This window comes from Geotrypetes seraphini, chromosome 1 (assembly GCF_902459505.1).
Source record: "Geotrypetes seraphini chromosome 1, aGeoSer1.1, whole genome shotgun sequence".
NCBI classification, from domain to species: Eukaryota; Metazoa; Chordata; class Amphibia; order Gymnophiona; family Dermophiidae; genus Geotrypetes; species Geotrypetes seraphini.
Window position 1 is genome coordinate 66,860,581 of NC_047084.1, and position 17,958 is coordinate 66,878,538.

The window sequence follows — 17,958 nt, forward strand, 5'->3', positions numbered from 1 at the left end:
AGCACAACTCAGACAGATGGTGTTGGAGCCTACTAGGGATCAGGGGATACAGGACCTGGTACTCACCAAAGCGGAAAGTGTCACAGAGGTCTCAGGAAAGGATTCACTAGATCCAACACATCCACAAAAGTCCTCAACTTTAGGGGCACTAACTTCGAAAATATGGGTGATTTCGTTTATCGAGCGCTGCAAAATCAGGCCGCAACTGATAATGTAGAGGCAATGTGGTCAGCTCTGAAATCAACCCTACACGAAGCAACCAACCTATATATAAAAACGGTAAGCAAATGGCGGAGGAACAATAAGCCTCAGTGGTTCTCTTCGGAGATCTCGGACCTTGCAAAAAAGAAAAAAAAAGCATTTATCTCCTGCAAACAATCAGGAAAACGAGAGACCAAAGAAGACTATCTGGCTAAGTCTAGAGCTGTCAAAACAGCAGTCAGGGAGGCCAAACTCCGGATGGAAGAGAATCTGGCAGAGAAAATTAAAAAAGGGGATAAATCCTTCTTCAGGTATATCAGTGACAGAAAAAGGAATACGGATGGGATTGTGTGCCTTAAGAAATCAGACAGGAACTATGTAGAATCGGACTCCGATAAAGCTGAACTACTAAATGAATACTTCTGCTCAGTCTTTACTTGCGAAGCACCGGGATCCAGCCCACAGCTGCAGACAAGGGAAAGCTCGGAAGACCCGTTTCGAGATTTTGAGTTTACGTCTAGCAGCGTCTACTACGAACTTTCAAGGCTCAAAGTGAACAAAGCCATGGGACCTGACAAACTACATCCCAGGGTGCTTAGAGAGTTGAGTGATGTCCTAGCGGAACCGTTATCCATGCTCTTCAATTTTTCCCTGAGTACAGGAAGAGTCCCAGTGGACTGGAAAACAGCTAATGTCATTCCACTCCACAAAAAGAGCTGCAGGACAGAAGCTGGAAATTACAGAGTGGTGAGTCTCACATCGATAGTGTGTAAAATTATGGAAACACTAATTAAACACAAATTAGATATGATCATGAATGACGAGAATCTACGAGACCCCCATCAATATGGATTTACAAAGGGAAGATCCTGCCAATCCAATGAAATCAGCTTCTTCGACTGGGTAATGAAAAAGCTGGATATGGGGGAATCCATGGACGTCGTATACTTGGACTTCAGTGACTTTGATAGTGTCCCACACCGCAGGTTATTGAGCAAGATGAGTTTGATGGGATTAGGAGAAACGTTAACTGCATGGGTAAAAGACTGGCTCAGTGGTAGACTTCAGAGGGTGGTGGTGAACAGCACTCTCTCCGAAACGTCGGAAGTGATCAGTGGTGTGCCGCAGGGTTCGGTCTTGGGTCCGGTCCTGTTTAATATCTTCGTAAGGGGCCTGGCTCAAGGGCTTCGAGGGAAAATTGCATTATTCGCCGATGACGCCAAACTATGCAACATAGTAGGCAACAGCTCAGTGCCCGACTGTATGACGCAGGACCTACACTTACTGGAACATTGGTCCTCAACTTGGCAACTAAGTTTTAATGCCAAAAAGTGTAAGGTCATGCACCTTGGCAACAGAAATCCATGCAGAACTTACACCCTAAATGGCAAGACCTTAGCAAGAACCACTGCAAAACGGGACTTGGTAGTAATCATTAGCGAAGACATGAAGTCTGCCAACCAAGTGGAGAAAGCTTCATCCAAGGCTAGACAAATGATGGGTTGTATCTGAAGAAGTTTCATCAGCCGGAAGACCGAAGTTATAATGCCGTTGTACAGATCCTTGGTGAGACCTCATCTGAAATATTGTGTACAATTCTGGAGACCGCATTATCAAAAAGATGTGCAGAGAATGGAGTTGGTTCAGCGAATGGCCACCAGGATGGTCTCAGGACTCGAGGATCTCCCGTATGAGGAAAGGCTGGGTAAGTTGCAGCTATACTCACTCGAGGAGCGTAGAGAGAGGGGAGATATGATTGAGATGTACAAATATCTCACGGGCCGTATTGAGGTAGAAGAGGATATCTTTTTTCTTAAAGGACCTATGGCGACAAGAGGACATCCGTTGAAACTCAAGGGTGGGAGATTTCATGGTGACACCAGGAAGTACTTCTTCATCGAGAGGGTGGTTGATCATTAGAATAGTCTTCCACTGCAGGTAATTCAGGCCAGCAGCACGTTGGACTTTAAGAGAAAATGGGATGTGGGATCACTTCAGGGAAGCATGTGGGATCACTTCAGGGAAGAATTTAGGGGGTGGGTCATTAGAGTAGGCAGACTTGTTGGGCTGTGGCCCTTTTCTGCCGTCATCTTCTATGTTTAAAGGTGCTGGCTAAGTTGAGCCAATCTCATAATTTGAATATATTGTGGAACTCGGTATTGGGAGTGAGTAAAGTTCTGTGATAAATGAAGACTGAAATGTGGTGGAACTGAATTAATGCTCTAAGAATTAAGCAATTGGTTTTCCTTCCCTGAGCCTATGAAGAAACAGGCTCAGGCCTGGAAAAGAATAAAAGTTTTGTTTCACCTTTTTAAAGTATTTTGTGTGAATGTCTGGGTGAATGTGCACAGAGTTCCAGGAAAACCTGGACTGGATTCTATCACACTTGGGAATGCTCCTTGGGCCAGGAGGTATATCTGTTTTGCAGTGTTAGATTGCAATTTCAGTTTCACAGGTTTGTCCTTTTGGCATAGTTAAGGCGCCCCATACCTTTTCTAAGGTTATAATATGGTTCTTATTATTTCAAATAAAGTGAATTAACTGGTCTTGTAATGATGATGAAAAAATTTCTAGGCAATTGAAGAGAAAGTACCTGAAATAGATAGAGCAAATGAGGCAGCACATTTATTTTAAGTGTTGCAGTTCTGTCGAACCAAGACAAATCACTACTATCCCATCTCTCTAGGTCCTGTTGAATCTTGCTTACTAGGGCAGGGTAATTAGTAGAAAATAAATCTTTCACTTTTATCAGTCAAGTGAAATCCCAGATATTTTATACTTTTAGTAGCCCAGCATATCTTAAAATTAGATTGAAAAGTAGAAAGAAGAGATAGACCAAGTGCCAAACCCACCGTCTTAGCCATATTAACTAAGCAGAGATCTCTGTCAGGAGGTTCAGGAGGGAGATCAAAGGACAAGTTAATGACCCTGTACAGGTCATTGGTAAGGCCCCACTTGGAGTATTGTGTTCAGTTTTGGAGGCCGTATCTGGCGAAGGACGTAAGAAGACTTGAGGCGGTCCAGAGGAGGGCTACGAAAATGATGGGAGGCTTGCGCCAGAAGACATATGAGGAGAGACTGGAAGCCCTGAATATGTATACCCTAGAGGAAAGGAGAGACAGGGGAGATATGATTCAGAAGGGTATTAACGTAGAACAAAATCTTTTCCAGAGAAAGGAAAATAGTAAAACTAGAGGACATAATTTGAGGTTGAGGGGTGGTAGATTCAAAGGCAATGTTAGGAAATTCTACTTTATGGAGAGGGTGGTGGATGCCTGGAATGCGCTCCCAAGAGAGGTGGTGGAGAGGAAAATGGTGACTGAGTTCAAAGAAGCATAGGATGAACACAAAGGATCTAGAATCAGAAAATAATATTAAATATTGAACTAAGGCCAGTACTGGGCAGACTTGCACAGTCAGTGTCTGTATATGGCCATTTGGGGGAGGATGGGCTGGAGAGGGCTTCAATGGCTGGGAGGGTGTAGATGGGCTGAAGTAGGTTTTGACGGAGATTTCGGCAGTTAGAACCCAAGCACAGTACTGGGAAGAGCTTTGGATTCTTGCCCAGAGATAGCTAAGAAGAAAAAATTTAAAAAGTTTAAATTGACTCAGGTTGGGCAGATTGGATGGACCATTCGGGTCTTTATCTGCCGTCATCTACTATGTTACTATGTATGTTACAAATAAAGTCAATTTGTATTCCCAATCCCCCTCTTGAGTGCCCATAATATCAGGGCTGGATCTCAACACTGCTGCAAAAGCTCCATAGCCAAGACAAAAAGGAGAAGGAACAAGGGACATCCCTGTTGGTTACCCCTAGTGAGAGGGTAAAAACCAGAATTTCCTCCAATAACACAGACACACCAGAGATTTGTACAAGGCCCATATCCACATACAGAAAAAGGGACCAAATTCACATTTTTTAAAGGCACCATCTAAAAAGGCCCAGTGGACCCTATCAAATGCCTTTTCGGCATCTAGTCTAAGAAGGCATACAAGGTTCCCATGAGTTTGTGAGAGGTATATTAAGCCAGTCATCCTCCACATATTGTCGGATACCTGGCGCAGAGTGATGAACCCCACCTGGTCAGGGTGGATCAAGGTAGGGAGAGTGGTGGACATACAATTGGCCTAGACTTAGCCAGCATCTTAACATCAGTGTTGACAATGGAAATGGATCTATAGAAAGTACAATCCATGTGATCTTTCTCTAGTTTTTGTATAACCACTATCCATGCCCCCATCTTAGGAGGCAAGAAGTCTCCCTCCCGAAGAGAATTAATGTTCATAGTTAACAGTGGGGCTAAGTCAGAAGCAAAAGTCCTATAAAATTTGTTAGATAAACCATCCAAGCCTGGGGCCTTGCCTATTGGGAGATAAAGGCCAAATGGCCCATCCAGTTTGCCCTTCCGAAGTGACCATTATCTCTTCCTCTCTTTAAGAGATCCCATGTGCCGATCCCAGGCTCTCTTAAATTCAGACACAATCTCTGTCTCCACCACCTCTTCTGGGAGACTGTTCCATACAACTACCACCCTTTTCTGCAAAAAGATATTTCCTTGGATTACTCCTGAGCCTATCACCTCTTAACTTCATCCTATGCCATCTCATTCCAGAGCTTCCTTTCAAATGAAAGAGACTCGACTCATACACATTTACATCATGTAGGTATTTAAATGTCTTTATCATATCTCCCCTCTCCTGCCTTTCCTCCAAATTATACAGATTGAGATCTTTAAGTCTGTCTCCATATGCCTTATGATGAAGACCATGCACCAGTTTAGTAGCCTTCCTCTGGACCGACTACATTCTTTTTATATTTTTTTTGAAGGCCTCCAGAATTGTACACAATATTCTAAATGAAGTCTCACCAAAGTCTTATACAGGGGCATCAAAACCTCCTATACACCCTAGCTTCCTTCTAGCTTTCACCGTCACCTTTTCAACCTGTTTGACCACCTTAAGATCATCACATATAATCACATCCAAGTTCCACTCTTCTGTCGTGCACATAAGTTCTTCACCCCCCTAAACTGTACCGTTCCCTCGGGTTTTTGCAGCCCAAATGCATGACCTTGCAGTTCTTAGAATTAAATTTTACCTGCCAAATTTCAGACCATTCTTCAAGCTTCACTAGGTCTTTCTTCATGTTATTCATGCCATCTGGTGTCTACTCTATTACAGATTTTGGTATCATCCGCAAAGAAGCAAATTTTACCTGACAGCCCTTCAGCAATATCGTTTATAAAATTGTTAGAAATGGCTTCTCAGCCAGAGCCAACGTTGGGCGACAATGAACTGGCAGTTCACTGCAGTTCATGGTCCCCCAACGTTGGCTCTTGCTGAGAAGCCATTAAGATAAGTGTTGTTGCTCTTGTACTAAATATTTTTAGAATTGCACATAATTAATGGAAAATTGTACTCCCTTAGCTAGTTATATATATTTTTTCATTTCATTTTAATTAATAAACTAATAAATTAATAACAAAGACTTTAGGGTAGGAAGGAGGTTTTGAAGTAGATGATTACATCACATGCATTCAGAATGAAGACTTGAAATAACATCCAGGTTATAAGAGGTCTCTTTACTGAGAATTATGCATATTTATGATACTTCTACCTCCCCTTTAAATTATAGGGATGAGTGCTAGTTGCTGAATCAGGTAATGATTCATATGTTTAATATAAACGGACTGATTTACTAGTCTTTTAACAAAATTAAAGCACGTGCTAAAATAAGATTGTTGAATATAAGTATTTACAAGTTATCCCCCCAAAAAACCCTGTTGTCTAGTTGCAAAACCTAAGGAGTAGCAGTATTCCATGCTACCAATCCAGGGCAAGCAGTGGCTTCCTTCATGTCTTTCTCAATAACAGTCAAAAAACTACTGTGTCAAAATATGTATATAACACAGTCCCCCAAAGAGTAGAACCAAACAACTAACAAAACAAGGAGAACTTCATATATGAAAACACTTTCAACCATAGAGGTGCTCAGAACCTTGAAAAAGGTGGTGAAATCACAAACCGGGGACAAGCCCCTGTAAGTGTTTCAATGCTCCATCATCGCATCATCTTTGTTGGTAGAAAGAATTCTTTAAAGGCTTGTGAGATGAAATTAACTGTGATAACAAAATTCTATAATCAATGGTGTCTTTAACGCTCCAAGTGTTTGAAAAAACTTAAACTTAACTTGCACAGGTGGATAGGAAGCAGTCTCACTCCAGCGTTTCGCCGTAGGCTTCTTCAGAGAGTCCCTGTAAGCTGGATCGATAACAGAGTGAAACTTCTTCCTGCCAAAACAAAGATAAATCGCACTTAATGTATATTTATTAGAAAACCGATATTTTTACTTAACTCCCGTCAATAACAGACCATGGACTTTTCCTCCAGGAAATTATCTAAACCTTTCTGAAAACCAGCTATCCTATCTGCTTTTACCACAACCTCTAGCAATATATTCCAGAGCTTAACTATTCTCTGAGTGGAAATTTTTTTCCTCCTATTGGTTTTAAAAGTATTTCCCTGTAACTTCAAGTATCCCCTAGTCTTTGTAGTTTTTGAAGGAGTAAAAAATTGATCCACTTGTACCTGTTCTACTTCACTCAGGATTTTGCAGACTTCAATCATATCGCCCCTGAGCCGTCTGTTTTCCAAGCTGAAAAGCCCTAACCTTGTTAGTCTTACCTCATATGAGAGGAGTTCCATCCTCTTTATCATATTGATCGCTCTTCTTTAACCATTTTCTAGCGCCACTATATCTTTCTTGAGATAAGGAGACCAGAATTGAATGCAGTATTCCAGATAAGGTTGCACCATGGAGTGATTCAGGGGCATTATAATATTCTTAGTCTTGTTAACCATCCTTTTTTTAATAATTCCTAGCATCCTGTTTGCTTTTTTGGCTGCTGCCACATATTGGGCGGAAGGTTTCATCATATTCTCTACGATGACACCCAGATCGTTTTCTTGGGTGCTAATTTCCAAGGTGTACCCTAGCATCCGGTAACTGTGATTTGGGTTGTTATTCCCAATGTGCATCACTTTGCATTTGTCCACATTAAATTTTATCTACCACATGGACGCCCAGTCTTCCAGTTTCCTAATGTTTGCCTGCAATTTTTCACAATCTGCATGCGTTTTAACAACTTTGAACTTTGAACAGTTTAGTGTCATCTGCAAATTTAATCGCCTCACTCATGGTTCTGATTTCTAGATAGTTTATAAATAAGTTAAATAGCACTGGTCCCAGAACAGACCCTGAGCACTCCACTGTTTACTCTCCTCCATAACCCTATCCTTTGTTTTCTCTGCCCTTTGCCAACGCTGCATTCTAGCTCATGTAGCAGGGGCAACAGAGCTAGGGGGTTGTCAATTAGAAGACAGACAGCCTTGTGAAGAATTTTCCAAGCTACCCCCAGCAATCGAACATGATGCAACCTAACCACCAGTGGGAAAACTGAAGGCAAATGGAAAGGCCCAACTATACTTTATATTAACTTTGTGCAAAAGGTCAAAAGCCGGCTTCAATTCACGATGCTGTTGAAGATTATAAGCAGGAAGTCCTGGTAAACTGTGATTTTTGCTTCGTTGTAGAAAAGATCAGGAGTTTGGCGAGCCTTGCTCAAATTCTGTTCCTTCTCAGTAAAATGTGAAAATCAAGCAATGATATTGTGGGGATAATTTTTCCAGCAGGCTACCAAGGGAGCAATGTGCACACTCCAGGAGCAAAGAGGCCTGACACAGCATCTGGATTATGGTTGGTACATCTTCAGTGTCACTGTCCTCCAGAATTCTACGGAACTGCAAGTTATTACGGTGTCCCCGATTTTCCAAATCATCCATTTTATAAAGTAGATCTTTGTATTAGGTAGTAAATTTTGCTGATACAATCCTTTGTAGAGGTAAGAAAATCCTCATGTTCCTTGAGTTTAACCTCCACGCCAGTCACTTGACTGCCTAGTTCATGCAAGTCAGCTCTCAGGCCCTCCAAACGATCCAAAATTTCCTCCCTAGATATTTAATTTCCTCTCGGATCTCCTGTAGAACTATCTCCACTACTCGAGGTAATTTCTGCATGCTATTAATAGTCTGTAAAACTTTGCATGTAGATTGATGGGAGTCAAATTCAGAGTCCAAGTCCGTGGCCTGAGAAGCATGGCGGTGCGAGGTTTTCCCCATTGATCACGTTGGGACCTTTTCCAGATCTCTACGCAGCAAATTTCCTGATTTGCTCAATGTCCACAAAAGACTGCCAGCTAATATCATGAAATAATAGCTAAAAAAGGAAGTTGATGGAAACAGATTAGAGAGATTAAAGGTAGGGTGCTGTGAGAGCTGAGGAAATAAGTCGTTTTTCAGCATACTGGCGTGACTTTCTCTCTCCTTAGTAGAAGCTTTCTGAATCAAATGCAATTCCTGCAATTGAAAGAAAACAATTTTTATGTAAAGAGAATTATTTATCCAGTCTAGAGAGAATCAGTGCCAGGGTTAGCATACTTAGGAAATCAGACTCTAAAAGAGAGCAGCCAGAGCCAACCTATTTATGATCAAATAAGTATTTCCATTAACAATTTAGAAATGTGTAAATTGAAGCTGAAAGCCTCATCAAGAGTGGCCCCAAAAGTTTTCACAAAATGCTCCTTAAAAAGGGTGCATCAACAGGGGGACCAGATAATGGGGAATAATTTGAATACCAAGAGAAGATAGCAGTTTCAGATTTACTGGCATTTATTTTCAACTCATTTTGAGTCAACCTCTGGGAGATAAAATACAATTTAGAGGAACACAATACCGTACAATTTGAGGAGCCAACATCAAATGGACATAGTAATTGTGTGTCATATGCCAATAGAGGCAGCCCACTGTTAGGGCCTGCTGGCGCTGTTTTTTTGGAGTGTGGTGAAGGCCAGTTGATTGATCAAAAGTCTGGAAACGTGAGCAATTTTCTGTGTATTGGAAACCTTTGCTTTCCTAGTCTGGTACAAGTCAGTTAGTTCCTGTTCTTTTATACAGCATGCAGTTTTTGTTTAAATTAGTGTGCGCTGTTTTGAAATGTGGTTGTCGCTATGCTTGTGTGGTAAGTTGGTGTAGACCAGTGGTCTCAAACTCGCGGCCCACCAGGTACTATTTTGCAGCCCACAGTCTGTATTAGTGCTGTCTGTACTAGTGCTGCCCACTCTTTGCAGCGTCCTCCGGCTTCCCACCTGGCCTCCCGCTCTTACCTTCAGATAATTACCGCAACCTGCAGAGAGATTCGACGGTGCTGTAGCGATCCTTGCAGGCTGCCGTCGTTTTCAGCAGCATGTTCCCTCTGCCGCGATACTGACCCTGAAGTCAGAAGAGAGGCAGGACTGCAGCAGAGGGAATGTGCTGCAGAGGCCAATGGCAGCTTGCAAGGAACGTTACAGCACCGGTGATATTCTCTGCAGACTGCGGTAATTAGCTGAAACTAAGACCGGGAGGCCAGGGAAGAAGCTGGAGGATGCTGCAAAGAAGGGAGGAACATGCAGGCCTTCGGGGAGTGGGGGAAAGATTTATAAACTATAAAGTGTTTTACCTCATGCAAAATTGTCATTTCTTTAATAAGACATTAACTATTTTTTCTGCGGCCCTCCAAGTACCTACAAATTCAAAATGTGGCCCTGCATAGGGTTTGAGTTTGAGACCACTGGTATAGACTAATTCACCGGAAAGCGGTAAAAACCATATTGTTCTCAAACCAATGCATATCCACCTTGAGACCTCAATGACCAGGCTTTGACAGTATGAACAAAAACCAGAAATCAGAATGTACCACTGTCAATCCTAACCCTTGACTCAAATATATGGAGACAGTACCCTATCCTGACACCCCAACACATTATGATTGCATCACTATAAGCCTAGACTGAGTACTTGCTGAGTATAGTACGTTATTCTGCCAATATATTAAGAATAAGTCACTATATCCCGCACCTAATTACCTAGTATAATGTGAATATACCCTGTCCTATGCCAATATAATGTAAATGTACCCTTACTTGTATGCCTAGTCCTATTCCAAAATAATGTGTATGTACCCTAAATTGTCTGTTTTGAAAACATTGTGAATGTATAGTTGTATCCCATTCTCGGCTCCTAGGGAGGGAGGGCTAGAAATCTAAATAAATAAATAAAATAATTCACATGTTAACTGTTTAATGCACTTTAGTAAAGGACCCTTTAGTAATTAGCCCCTAGAGCATCCTCTCTCATGGTAGCCAACTTTCATCAGTTTGGTCTGTTAAGGGATCTGATTTCACACAGGTCACCAGACAGGATTCAGAAGGAAATGTCAATTTTGCTGGACCATCAGTTCCTGTAGAGGATTTCTAGTGCTGTGAGAAAGTTTGGGGATCATCTGGGATCTGTGGCAATGCTCCCTCTAAAGATTGGCTGGGTGCATTCAAATATTTTCTCATGTAAGCGCCAAGTTGTAAAAAAACAAAACAACTTTTTGTGTGAGCAACAAGTTCTGAATAACAACAATTTTCCAGATTTGCAAGTATTTTTGTGAGTGACGATGTAAAATCTGTGAGCAATGCTCCTAGAATTTATGAGCAATTACTCATGCACTCAGCTTAGAGGGAACATTGGTACTCCAAATGATGTACAACAGGCTGGATAGTCTTTGTTTTGCAGTCATATTCTTTGAGGGCTGTAGGAATTGGATTGAAGGGTTGCAAAATTCCAAACAATCTTCCTTTCACTCCCTGAAAAGCAGAGGGGAAAGGGAGAAGTGATAATGATGAAGGAAAGAGTGGATAAAGGAAACAAGTTTCAAGTTTATTAAAATCTTATTATACCTCCAAATCAGACTTCAAGGCAGTGTATATACCATATTAAAAATGCAAGTATTTAAAATTAGAGTATAGTAGAGGTATATCGTACAAAGACTAACGGACGAGCTGGTACAGAAGGAAGGCGGTAGAACTACATTATTTATAAAGAAAGAACAAGTGGAATGGACATTAGGAAGGGAACTGATACTACATGAATCAATCAAATTCAAAGAGAGCGTCCTTTGCAGGATGGTTAAACATTAAAAGCGGCTTTAAATAGATAGAAACACAAACAAAAATATTATAGGCATTGGAGTGACCATATTGTCATCAGCAAGAAGTCCACACAATGTCATATTGGTATTGATAGTTTGATCTTTGCTGGGTACTGTCTAGCAATAGTGAGACATCTTAGAATGTTCAAGTGACAACCTATGTCTCATTTTGGTGATAGTTTATATTATCACACATAGATCTGAGACCTGGAAAGACACTGGATGTTGGATTAGCTTTGGTATCCTGTATAATCATGTACCAAGGAGGGAAGAGAACCAAAGTGTTTTTCCTTGCTAATAGGTGGGTGTGAGGAAGTCTATAGGGCGCTGCCGTTTCCATTTAAGGATACTTCTTCACAGTATCACCTTAAAACCCATAGTCCCGCCCAAGGGGGGAAGTGACATAGAAGGAATGGAGCTAGGAGGGCATGGTCCAGGAAGTATAAAAACCTGAGGCACAGCTAGATTCAGGAGGCCCAGAAGGAAGCAGCGATGCCTAACTGCATATGTCTCCACTATCTACATGTGAACTGCAACTGCTAAAGTTAGGTTGTTCAACTTGGAACATTGTAGCTTTGGATTCTGACCCAAATACTTGCTAGAGACTACTGGTAACTGGGGAACCAGGCCAGAGACAAGTAAAGGATGCTGCTGTGCTGAGTACCAGTAATGTATACCATGGAGAACAGTGTTACATTTATGTTTAAATCTTTTTGTTAGTGAAGTGTCAGACAAACAAGAACTCAGGCCAGAATTCTCAAAAGCCCGCATTAAAAAGCGATGTTCTGCTAACGCAGCCATTTTCATAACAAATCTAAAAAACCAAGACATTCTAAAAAAAAACAAAAAAACACACAAATGTAAATGAGATCAGCCAGGCTGGAAGACTTGAACAGCAGGGCCAAAAGAATTGCCAGAATGGAATCTCTCTCCCAACATAACTGGGCTAGAGACTCCGTTCTGTGAATTCAAATAACAGACATGAGAAAAAGTCATGTAATAATCAAATACATGTAAGTTTATTAATGCTTTACATGCCTGGGGAGAACCAATGCATGCAATCAAAATTTCAGTGCTCTCCAAAGGGAAAAAAATCAATGACAACCAGATTTATACCATATGTGACATTAGTTGTAATAATTGGAATACAATGGCTCAGTTGATCACATGACTTCCTTTCCAAGAATGCCTTACGTCAATGTTACATTTAAATCCTTAATTTTAATGTTAAGTCCATTCTAATGTTAAGTTTTTAAACCCAGCAGGTGGCAGTGTATCACTTTTGATTTCTGACCTTTTCATACACACCAATCATGTTGATAAAAGGCCTGCATCCTGCAGACAAATCCTAACTTCTGTATGACCTCCCAATTATCATTGTATGTTCTAATCTATAAGGAATAGATTCTCTCTGTAAAAAACCCAAGTTTCCTGCTCCTCTGAGAACCTTATCTTTAAATCCCATAGATGTATATGAACAATGGTACATAAATTTGCCTATGTCTTAAGAGTCACAAAGTCAAAAATACAACAATTTAAACTTTTCAATCTGTAATTACAATGTCTCAGACTTTTTCACTAGACCTCATTTTAATTCCCTAAACTTTAGTATATTCACTTAATTTTGATTCATTCACAAAGTCTAGTAGTGTTCATATCATCTGTGACACCTGTCATACCTGTAAATTCCAGGAAATCTTCAACAGCGGACAGCAGCAAAGATTCGTTAAATTTGCATGTTCCCATCACTGGTGATAGTGATGGGTACATGACCAGAAAAAATGCTGTCAAGAAAAAAAAAAACCCACAACAGCCCGCACTTTCCCGCTGTCCTAAAATACCCGCAGACTAAACTAAACTAAACTAAGCCTTAAGTTTATATACCGCATCATCTCCACGGAAGCGGAGCTCGACACGGTTTACAAAGCTTAAAAATACAAGAAGAGAGGGGAGAGAGAGTTTACAAGAGCATATGAAAAAGGGGGGAAGTAAGCAGGAGATGTTATGTATTAGAGAAAAGCCAGGTTTTCAGTTGTTTTCGGAACAGTTGGAGGGAGCCCAGGTTCCGCAGCGGGATAGTGAGATCGTTCCAAAGGCCCGTGATTTTGGAGAGGAGGGATCTTCCCAGTTTGCCTGCATGGGGGATGCCATGTAGAGAGGGGAAGGATAGTTTATGTCTGTGGGCAGATCTGGTGGTAGCAGGTGTTTGGGCGAGGAAGGATAGAGGGATTAGTGGCGGAAGGATGCCATGAATTATCTTGAAAGCCAGACAGGAACATTTGAAGTGAATTCTGGAAAGTACAGGGAGCCAGTGAAGATTGGTAAGTAAGGGGGAGACGTAATCAAATTTGCGTTTAGCAAAAATCAGTTTGGCCGCAGTATTCTGGATGAGCTGGAGTCTGTGAAGACTTTTTTTTGTTAGGCATAGGTAAATGGCATTACAGTAATCGAGTTTGGATAAGATGATGGATTGTACCAGGACGGTAAAGTGTTTTTGGTGGAAATAGGATCTAACTTTCCTCAGCATGTGGAGGCTGAAAAAACATGATTTTGCCAAGGAGTTCAGGTGATCGTTGAGGGAGAGGGAGGAATCGATAATGATGCCGAGGACCTTGCTTGAGAACTCAAGGTGAAGAGCGGGACCTGTGGGTAGAGTGAAGAGGGTGGGCAGGTGTACTAACTTTGGGCCGAGCCAGAGTAGTTTTGTCTTTGATTCATTTAATTTCATCTGAACAGAGAGGGACCAGGCATGAAGTCTCATTATGCATGAGGTGATGTTCTCTTGGAGGTTTGTAAGGTTCTGGTCTGTTTCGAGGAGGATAAGGATATCGTCTGCATATGTGTATATTGTTTCAAGGGGGGATAGTTTGAGAAGCTTCAAGGAGGTCATATACATGTTAAAGAGGATAGGGGAGAACCCTGTGGGACCCCGCAGGATGGTGTCCACGAAGCGGATTTGGAGCCATTTGCGTTGACAATGTAGGAACGTGCGCGAAGGAAGTTTGAGAACCAGACCCAGCTGTTGCAGCAGGAGAGATGCCCACTCTCTCTTGATGCATTAACCGCTTTGACCCGACCACCCCCCTGCAGCAGGAAAGATGCCCAATCACCTGCTGCACTAACCGCCGCGACCCGACCACTAAATACCCCATGCGACCACCCTGCCACTGACCCGACCGCCCCCGCAGCAGGAGAGATGCCCACTCTCCCCGCTACTAACCGCAGTTACCCGACCACTAAAATACCCAAACCACCGCCCCGAAACTGATTAGACCGCCCCCTGCAGTGGGAGAGATGTATACTCTCCCCCATTTTGAAGTGACCCCTGTCTCCGCTGCCCCCCCCACCCTTTACCTCAACGTAGAGCCAGAGGGACATGGACATCCTCTTCCCAGCTGCTGCGTAGTCTAAAATGGGAATTCCCCTCCCCGGTGCATCTTAGGTTCTGAGGTCCTAAGGTTCTGATTGGCCCGGGTACCTAAGGCCCCTCCTATGGGGTGTCCATAGAAGGGGCCTTAAACAACCTGGGCCAATCAGAACCTCAGGCCCCTCTCCGGTGCATCCCAAGATGCACCGGGGAGGGGAATTCCCATTACAGATCACGCAGCAGCAGCTAGGAAGAGGATGCAGGATGTCCACATCCCTCCAGCTCTATGTTGAAGTAAGGGAGAGGAGGGTGACGGAGACAGGGGAGGGGGTCACTTCAAAGTGGGGGAAAGTGGGCATCTCTCCCGCTGCGGGGGGCAGTTGGGGTGCTGGCGTGGGGTATTTTAGTGGTCGGGTCGCTGCAGTTAGTAGCAGAGGAGCGTGGGCATCTCTTCCGCTGGGGGGGTGCGGTCGGGTCAGTAGTAGGGTGGTCGCGTGGGGTATTTTAGTGGTCAGGTCATGGCGGTTAGTGCAGCAGGAGAGTGTGGGCATCTCTCCTGCTGAGGGGGGTGGTCAGGTTGGGTCACGAGGGTTAGTTCAACAGAAGAGAGGGGGCATCTCTCCTGCTGCAGGGGGGAAGGAGTATTGTGATGCAACGGAGAGTATGGGCATCTCTCCCGCTGCATCACAACACAGGGCTTTCTAACAGTCTCTGACACTGACCAGCACCCCTGGACCAGTCACTTTTTTTTGTTGCAAAACCAATGCCACTTTGTGAAAATGGCTTGGTATTTTTTAAGAGTCCACCGGAGGACTCATTTCAATGTTGAAGAGTCCATTTGCACGTCAGTGTCGGAGATTGCTAGATACCTCGCTAAAGAGGGAGATGATCCCTTTTGATAATCCGCCGCTAAACTGCGTACAGGCTAAACTGCCGGATAACAGTTTAACGACAGCGTTAAACTTTTGAGAATCTTGCCCTCAGTGTATAAACAGAAAATACCATACATAGATAGAAAGTCCATCACTGATTAAACTAATTTGGTAAATTAAGACCTCCTCTTAATATGTATTATGTAACTATATGCATATTATAACTAATAATCCAAACACCCCCCTCCCCTTTTATGATGCCGTGTAAACGTTTATCACTGGCCAATGCGATGAAAGCTCTAATGCTCATAGAATTTCTATGAACATTGGAACTCTTATCACCACAGCAGGCAATAAAAAAATGCTAATGCGGCTTCATAAAAGGGTTGGGGGGGGAGAGTTTTTATTATATTATCAATTTGAATCTGAATTTTCACATCCGTTCTTAACCCCCTAAAAATCCCTAGTAAAATAAAATCATTAATCTTATAAAACTGAAATAACACCTAGACAAATACCTGTATTAGTTTATAAAAGGGCCCCACAAACTTTGTTACATATACATAAGTTTTTGTGTTTATTTTTTCTCCCCTACCTATGAATGGAACTGGGACCTTACCTAATACTTAAAATAAACAGTATTTTCTTTTACCTGTAACCACTGTGTGGCTCTCTTACCTGGGCTCTGAGCCCACCCTTGTTCATGTTACCATGGTGGGGTATGTCTTTGCAGTATAGATGAGAATAACTACCCGTGATTCCCCGAAAATAAGACAGTGTCTTATATTAATTTTGGGTCCAAAAAATGCATTTGGGCTTATTTTCAGGGGATGTCTTTTTTTTTTTTTTAATGCACAATAATCATCTCTCCCTTCCTCTCCTCTCCTCCATCCCCTTTCCTTCATCCCCCCCATGTTCAGCATCTTTCTTTTCCTCTCACCCATTCCCTTGTGCAGCAGAAACCCATCGACCCTCCCACTGTGAGACTGACATACCTCCGTTCCGAGGCCTCCAAAAACAGCTGCGGTGGCAGCACTCTGAACGGGCTACTTCCCGTTCTTCCCTGCCTTGGCCGGGCCTTCCCTCTGCATCATCTTTCTATCCCTTCCTCCCATCCCCCTGTGCAGCAGAACCCCACTGACCCTCCCATGGCAGAGGGAAAGCCCAAGCGGGGAAGACCATGAAGCAGCCCGTTCAGAGTGCTGCTGCCACTGCTGCTTTAGGAGGCCTCAGAGCGGAGGTATGTCAGGTCTCACCAGGATGAGGGTCGCTGAATTGATGAGTCCAAATTTTTTAAGCAAATTGGGCAACACTAGTGTCAGAGATGGAGTCAGAGAGTGTCGGGGGCATTCGGGGGGGGGGGGGGAGTCAGGGGTTGATCTTAACTAGGGCTTAATTTTGAGGTAGGGCTTATATTAGGAGCATCTTTAAAAATCATGCTAGAGCTTATTTTTGGGATAGGTCTTATTTTCTGGGAAACAGGGTAGGTAGACTACATGGGGCAGCTGGACCTTTTCTGCCATCATCTACCATTATTAATATACGGCTATAGGAAAAGGTTGGAAAGAAATGATCTGTGACTGGAACTTGCTCATGCTTTTCAAGAGTAATTCCCTGAAATACCTACTTTTCATTTAGCGTCTGTAAAAGATCCTTTATAAAGACAAATACTGTTAACTTCTCCTAACTTAGAGTACTGCCAGAAATATCGTGTATAGGAGGAGTATAGAAGACATCTGATTCTACTGAGGAAGATATACTTGTGCAGAAGTGAGCTTGTTGGGGAAGTAATAGGTTAACCTCATTTTATTCTTAGGTTCTCCAATACCTTTTGGCAGTCCAGTGCCTAACCCAAGCTTTTTGGGAACACCAGTGCAAGGTATTTATTTTTAGTTTTCTTTTTTCTTATTACTGTTGTTAAATGACAGAATATTTAATAAGCATCATTTTCTTCCATTTTTCAGAGAGTTTGACACATTTTATTTGATAAATGTTTTCTTCTTCTCCTCTTCACCTGGTTGCAGACTTTTTGGCTTCTTGTATTTACCAGCAGAGTCAAGATACAGTGCATTTGGTGCCTGATAACTTGGTCCTTTTTAGTCTGGGTTGGTTAATGCTAAAAATTAGATAATGCTCAAAACATATTCTAGACTGCAGGAGGAACTGGCTTCTACTGGTTAACCATAGGGAACTACAGCTATATGTCTGTGAAAGCCAATTGCACAGAAAAGAGCTTCATTAAACGTGAGAGAATTATCTGTCTCAATGACAATGGAACAGCTTTTTGAATGGAAGGGCCAAACAATCCAATTTTCAGCCCCACTCCACAAGCTTTCCTAGTTGCTGTTGCGGGAAAAATATTGGTAGAGACATTGTCCTGGTAGTATATCCCATTTCTTTGTATATGTGCACGAGTCTAACTTTTGAGAAAGATGTCAATC

General features: G+C 42.4%; 1 protein-coding gene across 3 annotated transcripts in view; it reads left to right on the forward strand.

The window, feature by feature from the left end:
* The window catches only part of NUP155 (nucleoporin 155), a 261,773-nt gene that overhangs the window by 114,819 nt on the left and 128,996 nt on the right, over window positions 1-17,958 (forward strand). For all 3 annotated transcript variants that reach the window (XM_033932712.1, XM_033932698.1, XM_033932703.1), the window contains exon 17: window positions 17,334-17,396. In XM_033932712.1, the coding sequence (XP_033788603.1) occupies window positions 17,334-17,396 (63 nt within the window). The remainder of the gene's footprint in view (window positions 1-17,333; window positions 17,397-17,958) is intronic.